The following is a 19,630-nucleotide window of genomic DNA, read 5'->3' as shown; positions in this document are numbered from 1 at the left end:
ATTAAACATGTCTGTGAGATATTCAAACTGACCAATCAGCAGATTACAGCTTCACCCACTCTGCAAAAGGTGTGACAGTTAGCAGACCTCCAATGTATACACATGTTGGCCTACAGGCCTTGATCAATAACAGCAATTCTGTGCCTTTAGGAATTCCAAATGCCCCTTTTGTTATTCAAGATATGTTTGGGAAAGGAAAACAGAAGTCTTTGATAATTTTTGACCCTACAAGCAACTCTGATCTCCTTTGTTAGTCTGTTCCTGACCTGGTTATAAACATTCATTTCTGTAAACATCCTCTTTGGTGTGAAAAAGCTGCTTGTGTTTCCCAGTAAACCACGGTTTATCATTATTAAATGATAAGAATGTCCTGGTAGGAATGTACATATCTTCACAGGAACTGATATAGGATGTTACAGTCTCTGTGAGCTCCTCCAGATCGGTGGCTCCAGATTCAAAAACACTCAAATTGGTGAGGTCAAAACAAGGTTGTAAATTAAGCACTGCTTCATTAGTCCATCTTTTAGCAGTCCTTAAATCACGTTTAGCTGATTTCAGTTTCTGCCTGTAGTATAGGATAAGATGAACCAAAAAAAGTGGTTAGAGAGCCCCAAATCTGCTCGTGGGATTTTGCATCCTTTATTGCTGTGTAAGAGTGATCCAATATATTGCTGCATTACTGTGTGTTCACACAGCCAGCATCGAGAGCATCAAAGTGGCCGGAAGACATTCATTTTCACTGTGAGCTGGCATCGAGCCTGCGACGAAGAGCGGTGTGGCGCAACTTGGCCATTGAGAGCATTGGGGAGAGTAGAAATCAGGTCATCTTTATGGTAATGAGCTATGACACGGTTTGGCGGCAACCAATCAGAAAGTAGAAGTCCACCGCTTGAGGGGTTTCCAGAGAATGCAGCTCCAACCAAATTAGTTCTGAAGCACAATATTGAGAGTGAGGAGTCACGTGCCAATTTGGGTTGATTTGGGAGGGGTCTGAGCCGGTCGGCCATGATGGTAGGACACGCTATCGGTTGCCAGGGGCAACGCCTTCAGAACTTCACAGAGGCGCCGACTAAACATTCCAGAGCTCTTTAATTTTTGCGCATTTATTATTTCGGCAGGACAGAGACGGATCTACGAATAAGAGAAAGAAATGAAGAAAGTAAACAATGCAAAAAGATAAGGCGAAAGAAAAGGGACCTTACCGGAACAAGCTCACAACAAGCGCGAAACAGCGGTATTTGGAGAAGCTCTCAGGCATCCAAAACATCGACCCATACCAGCTCTCTGCAGCGGCACAGAGACCTGGACCATTTACCTTCATGCACACATATGGCCATTGTGAATTATATTGTTTACGATGTAAGTCACCTTGCATTCACGCTGTTAATGGCTTTAATCTAACCAGGACATTTACATCTTGCAATCACACATTTAACTACCCTAGCCATCCCAGAACTGGTTTGTCCACTTTGCAGCCCCCAACACAAAAACCTGGTACAGTATGTGTCATTGGGCTAAAGTCAAATTATAACTAAACATACACAGCTTTAGCCTATGTAGCCGCACTGGGTTGTACATAATAATTAACTCAAATTATATAGGGAATTTGGGCAATTATTCAGGAATATGATTAATATATATATATATCATATTACAGTTGCATTAAAATTATTGAAGATGAAAAATAGGTCAATTGTATATATTAATAACTCATCACAAGGCACTGTAATTAACTCATTAATATTTCAATATTCTATTCTTCATATCAATTATTGTGATATCTTTTACTAGAAATTAATGTAAATCAAACGTGGTTCGTCCAGCAAACGGCCGTAAGATTTGTTTTATTAATTCTCAGTAACGCTATCACTTCCTATAATTCCAGGACGCATAGTTTCTGGCCATGAAACCATTCTCCTGTCCTTATAACATTTATATTACTTAAAAGTAACAGATGAGCTTTGTAGCTAAGATCAGCATTTCATTGACTTGTAACATGAGCAACTTAGACAGACAATCTGGAGTATATGGAATTTAATAATTGAACTAATAATACATCAACTACGATTTATACAGAGGAAAATACGCGTACGGCAATATATATACAGTAACCTTTGTACAAGACATAACGCAATCCAAATGAGGGAGAGGGAGAGAAAGAGAATGAGAGAAAAGGCATGATAAATGAGAGAAAAGGCGTGATCACAATCACGCCCTCAGTTATGTAAACCAACAGACATTAACCCTTGAGAGGCAACAGGAATCAGATTATAGACAACTTGAGCAGCATTTAAGATCTTATAATGATACTTGCAAGTGTCTCTGTGTGTGTGCTGGAACAGCGGGGGCGTGTAGCATGTGTCAGTCTGGGCTTGTCCTCTCTGTGTCCGGCTGCTGCGGAATCGCGCGATATTTAAAAGTTCAAAGAAAGCAATGGTTCAGAGTTCATCTTCCTCGTGTGGAGAGGCAAATAGGTGAATAAACTTAGTAAAGAAAATAAACAAAACAACGAAAACGAAAGCTTCCGAAGGAGTCATGAGAATGGCAGTCCTCTCAGCCCATGTGCTGAGGGGGACGGCGATAGGAGCGCGGCCTAAGGCCGCACAGAGGGACGAGCAGCACGTACGAGAAGAGCGCGATCAGAGAAGAGAGAGAGAAGAGTGAAGAGGAGAGGACTGGACCTTCCGGGGTCAGCTCTTATGGCTTGAAATGGTTCACGCCCCTGTTCGCGTGAACAACCAATGAACGTCCGCGATCTGAAGCGGGAAAAGGTTCCTGTGTCTCTGTGGAAACACCCACCCTAATAAATTAGGGTTTATCAGATTTCAACAGTGATATCCTAGCACGTTCATAATTCCAGATTAATACATTTTTCATTAATTTGCTTTAGATAAATGAGTTCGTCAAAGCTAATGATTACACAGACGTCAAGAGTGACATATATAAATTATCAAAACATGAAGTTACATTTTTAAATGCAGAATTACACACATTTAAAATTTGATTAACACACGATATAAACTGCAGATAATCCAATTTATATGGGGAACCATCTAATGCACCAAAAAGCAATACTTAATACATTGAGAATACATTTGAGTAGATTTTACTATTCTCTTTCTAAGAGTTAGCTTTGATTCCTGTTTCCAAGTGGGATCATAAAGTTTTATGAGCTGGTCAGGGGTAGGGTTACAGACTCATGATTCTTATTTGAGAACATTAAAATTAGGATAAACACTTCCAAAGTATAAGCTAGCAACTTATACTCTTCACATAACAAGGATTAACCATTTTATGCAACGCACAAACATATTCGAAATACATATTATTAAGGACTTTATTATTAAGAAAAGTTTGTGTGTGTGTGTTCAGGAATGTGTGGGTTTTGTTTCTCCTTTGAGGCTCCCGCGAGTGTCTCTGGAGACTCTCTCTAAGGTGTAATAACTGTCACCCACGGCAGGATGTTGCCGACATCGCGGCCCCCCAAATGGTGAATTATGTTGGAAGATGTAGTAAAACTAAAAGTCCTGGGTTACTCACGTTCTGGTCTTTGAGTGCAGAATGTGTTAGAGTTAGGATTCATTAATATGGAACAGATGGCTGAAATACCATCAGCTCAATAGTGTTACACCTACATCAAAACATGATGGAAACGTTTGTGTACATTGAACATCTCGTTACAATCTAGTGTTTACGAAACAGTCGCAGTTATTTAAGTTACTTTGTCATTTTGGTCAAGAAATGTCTGCTAAATGCAATGTAATTACAACACGCTAAAACGCATGTGAATAAACTTACTTTGGCCAGTACAACACAGTTTTCACCACCTGGGGGTTTGAGATGGACCCAGCCACAGCAGAAAGCCTTGTAACTTTCCAAAAACTTGTGGCTTTTAAACTCCTGAATTGTGTAGTAACTTACACCAAAAACAAGATAATTCACAATGTCCAGGATGAAGTATGGTCCAGGTCTCTGTGCCATTAAGCTGCAGGGAGCTTGCATGGGTCGATATTTTGGATGCCTGAGAGCTTCTCCAAATACCGCTGTTTTGCGCTTGGTGTAACATAAAAAAAACCCTGTATTCCATTGTTCCTATGTTTTCCATATTTATTGTGTGAGGTACTGGAGCAGTTTTTAATGCAGCAGTAACTTCCAGGCATGCTAAAACGGTGCAGAATTGCAAAAACCTTCTCTACTACCGAGTTAACAACACATGTAAACAATCCTGTTTCGCTGCCGGTGTCCTGCCAACATGGCGGAGACTGTGATATCGAGGGGAGGGGCTCTGTGCTATGACGACAACTCCTCACTCTCAATTGGACAGGTTTATTACTACTGTGGCGGGTTTGCAATAATCTGTGTGTCCCTGTCTGCATACAGGGAGTTAAAATAAAAATTATACGTGGACCAAGGTGTCTGAGATTGTTCATGTTCCTTAAGTGAGCTGCTGATGTGCAGTAATGATATAGGACTTTTACTTGCATAAGAGTATTTTTACAGTGCTTTATACATTAAGTAAAGGCTCTTAATACTTCATCCATAAGAATATTTAATGAGGTTAACGTTAGTCTGCACAAGATCAACAAGCTTGTTTGCTTTGCGACCACTTTAAATACAAAATAAGCATTTGATCTACGTCAGAGCATCAGAGCACTCACAAATCTTTCAGTAGCGTTGTGAGCAGCACGGTCAGAGCAATTTTTGACAGTCTCGACAGCGGCGGTGTGTATTTTTCCCATAATGATGATGTCAGTGCAGCATTGAATGAACCTATGAACGGGAATGTCTCGGTTATGTATGTAATCTTGGTTCCCTGAATAGGGAAAAAAATGCAGCAATGCTGGCTGTTCCTGTATCTGCACTTCCTTTGTGTGGACATCTGATGAATTTGTGCATAGCATGCTGATATGAGCATACGTGATATATTCTTGGGGTGGTACCATTGGCCAATGAATTAGCATGAAGGAATTTGACTTGACGACAGGAACTTCCAGTGTAGAAGAAAGTACATAGTGCAGACATACATACGAATAACTCAGTAGGAATGTAATATAACACTAAATTACTATTACTAGGGATGCAACGTTACCATTTTTTCAGAACCGATCCGATACCGAAAATTCTGAAAATCACTCTTTTGTGTGTTGAAAACACAATCTACATATAGACAACTTAATTTGAATGAAAAATAACAAATAAAAAAAACTATATAATTATAATCTATGACAAAAATACTATTATAAACTAGGTTAGTGGATAATTCAGGATATATAAAAATATAAATATAAATATTCAAATAAAAATATACTCTAGATTCTAGAAAAATCACGGGTGCACAATAATTTTATAAAATCTAGTGAAATATTGTATTTACAAATAAAAGTGAATAAGTCTAAAATCTGGTAAAATGTTACACATTGCTCTTTGCAAAATAAGTTTAATACAGGCTTCTAGTTGCTCAACTGTCTTAGGTCTTCTTTGTTGCATCTTCCTCTTTATGATGCGCCAAATGTTTTCTATAGGTGAAAGATCTGGACTGCAGGCTGGCCATTTCAGTACCCGGATCCTTCTCTTACGCAGCCATTATGTTGCAATTGATGCAATATGTGGTCTGGCATTGTCATGTTGGAAAATGCAAGGTCTTCCCTGAAAGAGAAAATGTCTGTATGGGAGCATATGTTGTTCTAGAACTTGGAGATACCTTTCAGCATTGATGGTGCATTTCCAGATGTGTAAGCTGTCCATGCCACACGCAACTTGGGTTGTCCTTGTCCTCTTTAGTCCGGATGACATGGCGTCCCAGTTTTCCAAAAACAACTTCAAATTTTGATTCGTCTGACCACAGAACAGTTTTCCACTTTGCCACAGTCCATTTTAAATGAGCCTTGGCCCAGAGAAAACACCTGCGCTTCTGGATCATGTTTAGGAATAGCTTCTTTTTTGAAGTATAGAGTTTTAGCTGGCAACGGCGAATGGCACGGTGCATTGTGTTCACCGATAATGTTTTCTGGAAGTATTCCTGAGCCCATGTTGTGATTTCTATTATAGTAGCATTCCTGTATGTGATGCAGTGCTGTCTAAGGTCCAATATGGTTTTCCGGCCTTGACTCTTACGCACAGAGATTTTTCCAGATTCTCTGAATCTTTGGATGATAACTTCAAATTTTTTGCAATTTTTCTTTGAGAAACTCCTTTCTGATATTGCTCGACTATTTTTCGCGCCGCATTGGGGGAATTGGTGATCCTATGCCCATCTTGACTTCTGAGAGACACTGCCATCCTGAGAGGCTCTTTTTATACCCAATCATGTTGCCAATTGACCTAATAAGTTGCAAATTGGTCCTCCAGCTGTTCCTTACATTTAACCTTTCCGGCCACTTATTGCTACCTGTCCCAACTTTTTTGGAATGTGTAGCTCTCATGAAATCCAAAATGGCACAATATTTGGCATGACATTTCAAAATGCCTAACTTTCAACATTTGATATGTTATCTATATTCTATTGTGATTAAAAAATAAGTTTATGAGATTTGTAAATTGTTCCATTCTTTTTTTACTTACAATTTGTACTGTGTCCCAACTTTTTTGGAATCGGTTTGTATATAGAAATATAACAGAAGTTTCTTTTAAATTTATAGCACAGTAAAAAAGGCAGCAACATATAATATATTTGAAAGAACAAGAAAGACTATTAATAATCTTTCCAAAGAAAAGTATTAATATACTAAAGGCGCCAATATAGAGCGTCACAGGGCACTTATGCGCATCCCGTGCTCAGAATGATGAGCTTGAAACAACCGATTGGTGAACCAGACATCACAAATATCTCAAGGGGAGAGATATTGATACGTAGTGTTTTAAATCTGTGTGTTTGTTTAAATAGCCTGTTTTTTTAACAGTTTTAATGCAACACACAGTTTGATTGTTGAATGGAGGATGACAGACAGCCGCAGCGGAAAAAAGAGTTTATATGAACTTGAATTTAATGACTTCAATATTAATCTGTACCTCACACTGAACTATCGAACAGCTTCAGAACACTTGAAATATGTCCACAAAAATGTTTTGGTGCTTTATAATGTTTTTGTGCCTTTCGTGGGGCTCAACAATAATACAGAATAGAATACGCACCTGATCCACAGAAAATGGCAGTATCGGAGTCGATACTGATCCAGAGGCTGTCAGGAAGCTGAGCTTCCTCCCGGAATTGCCCCCCCCCTTCCTCTCTTTTGCCCCAGGTAACACTGTTCTTAATTCTAGGGCTCCCTCCACAAGACACTTGTATGACCTTAAGTGGAAGCTTTTTGCCTCCTGGTGTAAGGCAACACTATTTTGACCCACTCCATTGCCCTGTAGGCTCAATACTGGAATTTCTCCAGGGTCATTTTTCTAAGGGGGTGGCCCCTGCCACTCTTAAGGTTTATGTGGCAGCCATATCAGCTGCACATGTACCCATGGGAGGTGTTTCTGTTTGATGTCACCCTCTTATCCCCGAGGGGAGACCCACTTCGCATTATCAAGTCACGCGGCGATGCCTACGTGCCTTAGATATATGGAGGAAACCTTGGTTCTTGTCTCAGGGCCCGGTGCTGGGATTTCCTTGTCACCATGTAACGCTAGCGACAGACGCATCCCTCAATGGTTGGGGTGCAATCATGAGTGGTCGCCATCTGGAGAAAGGCGGACCAACTCCTAGTATGCTATGGTCCCCCTAAGAGGGGTCTTCCAGCCACAAAACAGACCCTCAGTCAGTGGATAGTGGATGCAATTACTATTGCCTATGAGTCCTCTGATCTCCCCTGACCATTGGGAGTCAAGGCTCACTTAACCTGCAGTATGGCAGCCTCCAAGGCCGTCTTGTCAGGTGTGTCCACCCAGGACATCTGCAACACAGCTGGATGGTCCATCCCCCTTACATTTGTCAGATTTTATGGTATAGATTCTCGTTCCCAAAGCGTTTTCCAACGCAGCTCGAGTTCCTGAAGGAGAACGCCCCAGGTTACATATGTAATCTAGGTTCTCCGAAAGGAATGAGAAGCTGCGTCTCAAGGCCATACTTCCGGCATCCCTACCAGAGTTCGCTTCATTCCTAGAAGCTGACGCTCGTTCCACCTCACGTGCTTTTATAGCTTCCTGGTCCCTATGCCCATATGATTACACATGTTATACAGAGCTGGTCGCGCTGAAGGATATTCCCAAAGCGTTTTCAGATTTTTCTGAGTTTATATGTTCTGTTTACTCAGTTACAGCTATAGATATCTTATATATACCTTTGTCCATATAAGGGATTTTCTTATGGGTCACGAGTTCTGCTACTTCTGTGACTAGATATTAGAATTTTCTGTGCGAGGATGCCCTCTGGCATCCAGTATGAATAAAACAGACATTATGTTTATAGTAGTGTTCATTTTTTCAGCTATTTTAATTTTAGTCTTAGTCTTAGTCAGTGTTTTTATCATTTAGTTATTTAGTCATTTCCTTACCAACCTATTTAGTTTTAATCAAATTTTAGTCAACTAAGGCCCAGTTTCATAGAGAGGACTTAGCCTAGGTCAGGATTAGGCCATAATTTAATTACGACATTTAAATAATTTTTATAAATATGCCTTAGGCTTAGAAGAAAAAGCATCACTGGTGTTCTTAATACAAAACAAAGGCACTGACATGTTTTAAAAGCAATGTTTTAAGAAGCTGAATTTTTCGGATCATTATCACATGATCCTTTAGAAATCATTCTAATATGATGATTCATTATCAAAGTGGGATACTTTGATGAATGAAAAGTAAAAAAAAAAAAAAAAAAAAAAAAAAAAGAAGCTATGTTTTTAAAATATAAATATTTTGTAATAACAATATACACTACTGGTCAGTAATTTTGGATCAGTAATTTTTTTTTCTTTCTTTTTTTTTTTAAATAAAATCAATACTTCTATTCAGCAATGATGTGTTAAATTGATAAAAAGTGATAGTAAAGAAAATATATTATTGAATATATATTATTAGAATTTTTATTTCTAATAAATGCAGTTCTTTTTAACCTTTTATTCATCAAATATATTAGACAGCAGAACTGTTTCCAACACTCATAATAAATCAGAATATTAGAATGATTTCTAAATGATCATGTGATAGACTGGATGTTACATGTGGCACTGAAGGCTGGAGTAATGATGCTGAAATTCAGCTTTGCATCACAGGAATAAATTATTTTTCTTAAGTATATTAATATAGGAAACTATTATTTTAAGTTGAAATAATATTTGACAATATCACAGTTTTTTCTGTATTTTTGATCAAATAAATGCAGGCTTGATGAGCAGAAGAAACTTCTTTCAAAAACATTAAAAATAGTAATGTTTCCAAACTTTTGGTCTGTACTGTATATATTTATATTTATTTATTTTTTTCCACAAAATTATAACTGTAATGATTGCTATCATTTGAGAAATTTACTTTTGAAATTCAGGTATTGCAATTTCTCCAGTAAGCACAAATCAATAGAATGTGGACATTTTACCTCATCTAGTTTACTCATTTATTGTAGGCTTTTTATTATATAAATCAATACCAAAGATATATGCAATCTCTCTGTCTACATTATGAAAACAGCTAAAGCAAACAAAAATATTATAACAGTGAAATTCCTATCCACTAACTCTAATATTGCAAGAAAATTTTATTAAAACAACAGCGGATGAGTACGTGCATTTATTCAAAATAACAAAAATTAAAACAGTATCAGTAAAATTAGTCAGTAAAAAAAGCAGTTTACCGTATCATAAAGTAAAATATAAAGTAAAAAATGTAAGGTGTTACAGAAAAGCACACCATTTTGTAACACTCTTACTTTAAAGAACTTGTTTGACCATTTTATTGTCCTTAATTTAATCTAAAGTGATGTTAAAGAAACTGATATTAGTACTAAGTTTTACTTTAGCCCAGCTTTCATAACTGATATAATCATAGTGTGTCACAACTTTAGTCCCATCCAAGGTTGAATACATGACTAGTTAATGTCAAAGTATTTCCCAATGTATTGGGAAAGCAGTTCTTTTACTGCAGGTATAGCAGAAACACTTAAGGAAGTAATTTCCATGATAAATTGACTGAAATTTCAACACAGCAACAAACAAAACCTACTTCTAATCCAAAACACGTCATAACATACAAAGAGAGAATTGAAATCAAGGAAACTTCTCAAGGAAACTTAAAAAAGACTTAAAGCCCTTCATGAGGTCAAACAATGGAGAATTCATCATCTTTGCACACAAAAAATAAGCTCTGGACAATGGAGATAAAAACTGTCTTCATCAATAACATATCTAAAGTTATGAGCTCACTGGAGCTGATGGGATGGACTTCCATCATGTCACAGATTGATCAGCTGCTGTAAATGATATAAAAGCGAGAGAGAGCACCTACAGATACATCAGTGAGATACATCACACACTCATCATGACCTTCACCATCTTCTCCATCACCTGCCTTGCCCTGGTGGCCTCTGCTCTGGGTAAGTGTCTCATTTATTTCGGAAAAATAATGATGAACGAATATTGAAAATGCAAAAACCTAATTTAAGAGCTTCCTGACTCATGAGTAATGTATTACATTCTGTAATAACAGGTTGTGGAATCCCTGAGATTAAACCGCAGACGATCGGCAGCAGGATTGTGAACGGACAGAATGCCATCTCTGGTTCTTGGCCCTGGCAGGTCTCTCTTCAGGTAACTTATCCGTGTTTTTAAACACATTTTTCTGCTTTGTTTTAAGAGTAAATTTCATGTTTACAATGCTTTTACCTTTTAATCAGCAAGCCAATGGTTTCCACATCTGCGGAGGATCCTTGATCAACGAGAACTGGGTTCTCACTTCTGCCAAATGCCCTGTCTTGTAAGAATCTTCAATCTGACAAACATCACATACAACAATGATTAATAAATACTCTGTCTGGATTATTTCGGTCTTTTATCTATTCATTTTATTTTTATCTGTCTTTTTAGGGTCAACTCCCACCGTGTCATTCTTGGAGAACATAATCGTGGCTCCAATGATGAACCCATCCAGATAGAGCTAGTTTCCAAGGTAACAATATTTTATGATCTCAGTGGATCAGATATGTTAAATCTGAAAAAAAGAGACCAAGTGATATTGCTTTTGTTCTGGCTAATATTAATTACATATGAAATACAGCCAGAAATCATTTTTACTGTTTTTAAACATAATAATAACAACCTAGTCATCATTACACTACAAAAATATATATTTATTGTAAATATTTTAGTAATAGGATTATGTCCTGTAATTTAAGAAAAGGTGTGATCTAAAAGGTTGCAAAATTATTTTAATCTTTGTTTTAGATTGTATGTCTGTTATTGTTCAGTTGAACTCACATGTTTCTCATTTGTGATTTAACAGACATAATTCAAAGGGTTTAAACAGTTGTGTTTTTTAATCAGTGAACTCAATATTACAGTGGAAAATTGTGGAAATTGGTAAAACTATTCATATATGTCAACCTTAGGCATACACGACTTTCTGGCGAAAATGAATCTAGCAGCCGGTATGAAATGCACTCAGCTGTACTGTCCTTCTTCTTCTCAATCTGTACCAGTACAAATATATGTACGCTTTGCACGTTTTGCTTGCTTGAGTGTTTCTGTATTATATGAGTGGTTTTGGAATATAAATCGCAGCACGGTTCAGATCGTTTCCGTTAAAAAAAACGCAACTTCTGTTTGTGAGAATATCACAGTAAGGAGATTTATAACGAGTGGTTCCCTGCATTATTAAAGCAAAGCACTTCATTACAGGACTAAGTCACTGTAATGGAGCAGCTCTAATTCTATTAAATTAAAGAGGATGAACCAAAGAGCGAGAGTAACAAAAACTTGTAAATATAATTTTAATGGGCATAATTACGTGTGAAAATAACTTAAGGATATAAAGTCAAACCAAGAAAATATTCAGATACCAGATAGAATTTCAGAGTGATGTTTTTTTTTTAACTAGTGGGTGCAGGACACTATAGTTCATTTATGTAAGTGAGGATAGCAAAATAGCCAGGAGACTATAGGCAGCCATTAAGGATAAGGTTTGCATGTCTAAGTATTGATAGTTGTGTAAATACTGTCATACTAATGGCTGTCTGAATCATTTTTGGTTCACTGTAATCCATTACATAACTTTCTAGAAAAGTTATCTAACATTATCAAGCTGAATTTGTTCTGACATAGTTTAACTCTGAGTTCTTGTCATATTTTCTAACCATCTTCAAAACTATAGAGAATAAACTGTGATAATGTGAGAAAGGTTGAAGGTGTCTGAATAAATTTAGGTTTGACTGAATCTTTTTAATAAATGAAGTTTACCAGCTAACATTATACATACCCTTTTGGTTTCTGTACCCAATATTGAAAAAAATTACAAGTGCAATTAAAATATTGGTACTCTTTATCGGCAAGTACCAAAACTAAAAGTATCTGTATCGGCGAGTACTTGAAAGTGGTATCAGTCCATCCCTACAACTAACTGATCATCCGTCTTGTATGTATATGCAGGTCATCACCCATCCACTCTTCAACAGAGCAACCCTCAACAATGACATTGCTCTGCTGAAACTGTCGTCTCCAGTCACATTCACTCCTCGTATCTCTCCTGTATGTCTGGCCGAATCAAACGCCAGCATCGTGCCTGGAACCCGCTGCTTCACCACTGGCTGGGGCCAGACTGCTACCACAAGTCAGTCAGCTGTGAAACAAAAAGAGAATAACAACACATATGTTTACTGTGCAATGTGTCATGATTTCTTTTATTTTTTAGCGAGCCCTCTGATTCTGCAGCAAACAGTTACACCCATAATAAGTCTGGCTGTGTGCAGGCAGACTTGGGGTCAGAACAGAATCACTGATGCCATGATCTGTGCTGGATCCTCTGGTTCCTCATCTTGCGAGGTAAATGAAGACAGATCAAGAAGAAGTACATTACCATATTAATGTTGCTTCTGAAAATTATGAGTCTCAAATGTATGTTTTCTGTAGGGTGATACTGGTGGTCCTCTGGTGTGTGAGAGTTCAGGGGTCTGGACTCTGGTGGGCTCTGTGTCTCAGGAAAGAAGCACTTGTGACCCCCGTTTGCCTGCAGTCTACACCAACATCTCCCAACTGCGCTCTTGGATTGACAAGACTATTGCTTCCAACTAGATCACCAGTCTGAATATTTACTTTCTGTCTTTGATTCCCTGTTGGTGGTCTTTTAGTTTGTGGGTTTGGGTCAGTCAATGAGTTCATTCTGTTTTCCTGTTTCAGCTGTACAGATAATGAAAACCTTTCAATAAATGAGATGAGTGAAATAAAATGCAAAAAAAAAAAAAAAAGCATTGATGCCATGCAGTCCGTCCTTCAACATCCAACTTAAATTCCAAAGTGGGAGAGAAAAGGGTGCCAATTTTTGTAAAACTGAAATAGCTTGTATTTAAGGAAAAAATTTAAGACTTCAAATGGAATAATGTTCAATACACTCTTAGTCCATTGTGTCTTGTTGATGGTTTTTCAGAAACCCACAGCTGAAATATGCAGTGTCTGGAAGTAAATAAATTTTGAGCAGCAGGATCTAAGATGAGCTCCAAGTGTTATATGAATCCCGAAAGTACACACCAGTGGGTCAAGGTCAAGAGAGATTTCCATTAAGACATGCCATTAAGAATGACTTAAGAACAGTCAATAATATGATTAAAATATGTACCGTTCTCCATTTTACACTTAACACAGGTCTTTAAAATGTCAATTGAAAAGCTTCTGAATTTATTAAAGATTTGAATGTTCTGTCTTTGGAAAGCTCAGGGGCTCAATCACTGGAGCAAATACATGACAGAGGCTTGCAGTTACGTATAGAGCAGCATTACCCATATTTTAAGATTGTTAGCAAGGTTAAATTTGTCTAAAACCCAGAAAAAATAGGGTCACTCTTTCCTGTCCAAATGCTTCTCAGTGTCAAGAAACACCACCAGTTATCCAACATGAACATTTTGTCCATGCTATACAGCATTCAAAAAACATTCAATATTATTACAGGAATTTCAGCCTTATTCTTTTCCAGAGTTTTCCCTCTGGATTACCTCCGGGATTATCTCCAGAGTTTACCTCCTGGATGATTAAAGACTCTTGTGTTGTGTTAACTCCTATGTCTCCTCGCTCCTCCAGTAGGCGGATTTAACTTCTCAGCATCTCATGTTCAATCCACTCAAAACTCTCCATATGAGACTAAACTGAAGAGTACAGCTCTTGACCTGTAAAGCTTATCATAAAACAACTGAAAAATCATATTAATGTCCTTATTATACTTTCTGTCTGGATGAGGTTTTTTAATTTTGGTTCCTTGCCACCGTAACCTTTGTCACTATTTAAAGAGATCTGAACTGAGCTGGATGGTGATCTATTTTACTTTTTACCTTTGTCTTCCTGCATTATTTAAACACTACGTTCCTGTTTAACATTGAATACCCTTGTGTAACGAGGAGTCAGAGACATTCGGATCCATGTGCAATGTTTAATAAGAACTCATAGTGATAACAGGCAGGGTTCAGACAACAGCATCAGGGATATCAGAGACAGTCAATATCAAGGTCGGTTACCAGACTTGAATCGGGACAGGTGGCAGACACCCAGACATTAAGCAATTTCGGCCCAGAACTGGCCCACATCTGGCCCGTGTGAAATCCATGCGGGCCAACTGTGGGCCAGATCTGGGCCGACTGCTTGCTGTCTGGGCAGTAGACAGGTCAAAGACAAAGCAGAGGGTCAGTAAGGCCGGCGGCAGAGGATCGGCAGTATAAGAACAGGTCAAGGTAATACACGGAAAGGCAGACAGGGATAAACGCTCAGAATTGCAAGACAGGCCAAACAAGACTTCATAATGAGTGTTTGGCTACAGTTTATATAGGGTGTGGAATGAGGAACACCTGGTGGTGATGAGTCAGAGGTACGGGGCTGCTGGGTAATGTAGTCAATGAGAATGTCAGTACTCATGTGAAGGTGCCCTCCGGTGGCCGTCGGAGAGAGCCACAGAGGCCTGGGTCGTAAAACCTTGGTACAATCTGTTTAGTTTTAAGTGCTATATTAATACTGATTTGACTTGACATGAACTTGAAATTATGAACATGCCATAATCCAAATAAAACAATGCAGAAAAATGGCCAAATAGATCAAGAAAGATCCAAGATGAATAAAAAGAAGATATAAATCAATTCTCTATCCCTGGTGCTGTAATTTTTGTGGTGTACATACATTTTTATACTTGTACATAACATAAACATTATAACTGATGCCACTTATAAAGTAATTTCATGGTATATGAAAGTAACATCATGAAACGTTGAAAACATTCCTTTAGAATCCAGTAAAGAGGATTGCTCAATCTACTTAGTGAGTAAATTTTTTGCTAAAGCCACGTACAAAGCATTCTCTTATGCAATGATGAATAATTCTGATTGCTTCAGATTTGCACTTTTATTAGCTTTTCTATTATGTTTAACTTGACTGAATTAGTTATAATGCCTCTTTCTGCTGACTGTCTATTAGCCTACTTAAACTTATTGACTTTGTAACTGGGTAAAACTGCCATTTTTCAGATGCACAAGCTTTTAAGAGATTTTAAGAAAAGTATTTTGGAGTTTTACTGAAAAGTAACCTATGACATTATTAAACAGAAAAACAAAATAAGCTATTTATTATAAAAAAAAAAAAATATATATATATATATATATATATATATATATATATATATATATATATATATATATATATATATATATATATATATATATATATATATATATATATATATATATATATATATATATATATATATATATATATATATATATTAATATATAATTTGTATTATAATGTTGTAAACCAAAAACAAATGTCTAAATTTGTTAACTGAAATAAATTAAATATAAATATTAGATGAAAACATTTTTTTTTTAAATTGTTTACTTGCAACTAACTAAAATAAGTTGAAGTTAAAGTACTAAAATTAAAACTGAAACTGATCAAATAAACTTAAGCTAAATGGAAATGTTTTAAAATAATAAAATTAAAATTAAAACAAAACATGCAATTACAAAAACAAATGAGAAAAATGTACATTTAAAAATGAAAGCCAATTAAAAATATTGAAAAGTATTAATAGTATACAAATAACACAACATTAACACTATTGCACCTACAAATGTGCACTAAAAAATAAGTTTTAAAGCAATCAAATGAAGAAAAAAAAAAAAACGTTTTTATATCCAGAAAAAGGCAACAAACTATTGCCATTGTTCTGTAATAGTGCACACAATGGTAATGAATAATGGAAAAATTCATTGTGCCCCAAAACAATGGCATTAACAAGAAGGAAATGTCAACCATAAAACACATTAAACTCAGCCTGAGAACAATAACATTTTGTCTGTTCCTGGTATTCAGGATTATGATTTACTTACAGTGCAACAGTCTGGCAGATCCGTCCATTTTTGAGATTTGTCCATTTTTGTTGATGCATGTTTCGATGATTCATGACACGGCTGTGTTACTGGTTTTCTGTTTCAGTTGCGCAAACATTAAAATATAAATTACAAATCTACAAGAATAATGCCATGAGTGTACACTAAAGTGAACTGAAACATACCTGTAGAAGTAAATCTTATGCCTGCTTTGCTCATAATTAACCACTAGAGCTCAGTAATAATCTATTTAGAAAATGAACCTGGAATATGGCAGGTGTGAGACCAGAACTTTCTGTAAAAGTCTGGTCTGTGGTCATTTATATGCTCCAATGTTAAAATAAATAAATAAAGCATAAAAAACAATGTGTGTGTGTGTGTGTGTATACACTATATTGCCAAAAGTAATGGTACTTCCCCTTCTAATTAACACGTTTGACTACTAATTTCCATGAGTACAAATTTTAATGTTTAAGCATATAATGACATTCTAGGGGATTGTGTGCTTCTAAATGTATACAGTAGCAACAGTTTGGACAGGACCCTTTTCTATTCTACCATGACAATGCCTCTGTGTATAAGGTAAGGTTCAAAAAGAAACAATTGATTCAGTCAGTGTGGAAGAACATGACTGGTCTGCACAAACCCAACACCTCTGGTGTGACTTTAAATGCAGACCTTGGGCCAATAACTCATCACCAAACACCAATGACTTGTAAGTATAGGTACAGTCATTTTAGACATTTCACAAATGTTGCAACAGAGATGGAAAAAAAACTTAAATACATGTATTATGTTTCCATCTTTGTAGCCGCTGTATTGCCTTTTTCTGTTCCAAAGAAGGGGGTGTCCCAATCTTTTTCTCCATGTAGTGTATGTACAATTCATTGTTGTTTGGTGTATATATTATACACACACATGCATAGGTCTGTTTCTATCTATCTATCTATATATATATATATATATATATATATATATATATATATATATATATATATATATATTAGGGCTGCACGATATGAGGAAAAGCTGCGATGTGCGATAACATTGTTTAATATTGCGATGACGATATGACTTGCGATAAATATTCAGATGTGAATGTTAGCTATACTGTTCCCATGTCAGTGCTTTAATTGGTTATTTGCAAACCTAAACATTGAATAGCCTATTTCCACTGAATAAAGAAACAAAATAGATCATTTTTGACATGCTTTTATTGAACAAATTGCACATAAATGAAGCATTATAACTATAAAAAAAATAACGTTCAATTTCCCCTGCTCCTTTTAGATTATTTTCTTGTAAACTCAACAAAAAGATCTCTCTTTAAACAAAACAAATGTGGGGGAAATAACTGCAAACTAAAAACGAAAATTTTAAATAACTGTATGGCTCATAAAATCAGCAAAAAAAGATCTGCCTCTTAGGACAAGTTACTGCCTTGGCCATCTCTTTAGGACAAGTTCTTGGCCAAGAAAACCAGCATGTTAACTTTGCTAGGCTTCAAACATGTTCGTTGACATGTTACTACATTCCCTGAAGTGCTGAAGAGCCTCTCGGAGGGAGAACTAGTTGCAGGTATACAAAGATACTTCCGAGCAAGTTTGGTCAGCTTAGGGTAGGTGACCTGGTGGAGTTTCCACCAGGCCAAAGGGTCGGCTTCACTGTGAATGGTGGGGGAGAACAAGTAGCTGTTAAGTTCAGCTTCAACAGCTTGCTCTAGATGCATGAAAGATGCTGTTGGAGTGGGGCTTGGATTTGTTTTGAGCAAACTGCCCAATGATCGCTTTGTTTTTTTTTCGCTGGGTGGCTCCATGATCAGGGCCTCTGTGTTCTCAGAATGTGTCCCTTCCTTCTGTGCAGAGTCTTTAATTTCTGACATGATCCTGCTCTTGATGTCCTCAACTTTTTCACTGCTGATGTAGGTGACCTTGAACCTGGGGTCCATGAAGGATGCGATGTCCAGAAGTTCTTGTGTTCCTGGGTCATCATACTTTGTATTCATGTAATCCAGACTTGGTTAAATCTGTGTCATCTTCCTTTTCTACAAGGACCGATGTCTTTAAAAGATGAAGGACGGGTTTCACATATGAAACACTGACATAGATTTCCCCGGAAAGAGCATCAGTAAATTCCTGCAAAGGGCCTAATGCCAGGTTTACAGACTCTAGTACATCCAGGTCCTGCCAGGAGGGAACCAGATGCCGTGTTTTAAGGTCTGCTGAGAGGACATCAGAAATGGCCCGCCGCTGCTCCAAGACCCTCTCAATCATCTTTTGTCTTGAGCCCCACCTAGTTGGACATTCTGTGATGAGTGAGTGCTCAGGGAGGTTGTGCTCCTGTTGTGCTTTTTTCAGTGCCGTCTTCTGTTTCCAGCTGTGGGAAAAATGTCCCACCAATTTTTTGCACAGCCCAGCAGCACGGTCAATCATCCTTAACAGCATTTCCTGGAAAGAGGATAAGAAATAAATTGTCACAAACTATTCAAACTACCAGTAAACATTGTAGCCAATTATTTAATTATTAATAATTTAACTAAATTACATTTTATAGTAATATAATTATTTTAATAAAGTAATTTCAATTTCAAATGCTGCATAATTAACTAAAATTCTTACACAGTGATAATCCTGTTAACGTTAGATAAATGCTGACCATACAGTGGGGAAATACAACTTACAACAAGTGCTCAGAGTTTCCTATTGTTTATAATAAAATAATACTTGCATTAGCCTAATAGTAACTTAGCATTTATTACATGGCTCAGACCGTATATGAAAAACAGATCGTTGCTATGGATACGCTTCTGTTTAGCGAAAGCAATACACTTATTTTTAAATCAATAAACTTCTTTTTAAATTAATATTTTGTGTCAAATTATTTATTTGGAAGGTAGCCATGTAATAAGCGGGATAATGTAGAGCGAATCTGTTTGTTATGCAGCGAATACAATGCCTTCATGCTGATTAGGACTAACGTTAACTTTAGCTGCTATTATAACAACCGCCTCGCTCTATCCCTTACGTAACTTAAAGCAAATATTATCATCACACTTACCAATAGCAAGATGCAGCCTATGGCCAAAGCACTGAAGTCTGACCCAGTGGTTGAGTTCTGTTGCTTTCACAACATTTGCCCCAT

The 19,630-nt window shown here is 36.9% G+C and overlaps 1 protein-coding gene across 1 annotated transcript; it reads left to right on the top strand.

Moving 5' to 3' along the window:
- Positions 1-9,961: 9,961 nt before the first annotated feature.
- On the top strand, positions 9,962-13,846 carry LOC132107782 (chymotrypsin-like protease CTRL-1). The gene is made up of 7 exons (XM_059513988.1): positions 9,962-10,510; positions 10,624-10,724; positions 10,811-10,890; positions 11,001-11,082; positions 12,558-12,738; positions 12,820-12,950; positions 13,038-13,846. Exons 1-7 carry the CDS (start codon positions 10,456-10,458, stop codon positions 13,197-13,199), a joined length of 792 nt encoding a protein of 263 aa, XP_059369971.1. The 5' UTR covers positions 9,962-10,455; the 3' UTR covers positions 13,200-13,846.
- Positions 13,847-19,630: the final 5,784 nt, after the last annotated feature.

This window comes from Carassius carassius, chromosome 28, assembly GCF_963082965.1.
Source record: "Carassius carassius chromosome 28, fCarCar2.1, whole genome shotgun sequence".
Lineage (NCBI taxonomy): Eukaryota > Metazoa > Chordata > Actinopteri > Cypriniformes > Cyprinidae > Carassius > Carassius carassius.
Note: the sequence above shows the minus strand (reverse complement) of the source record. Positions and strands in the feature narration are given on the sequence as shown.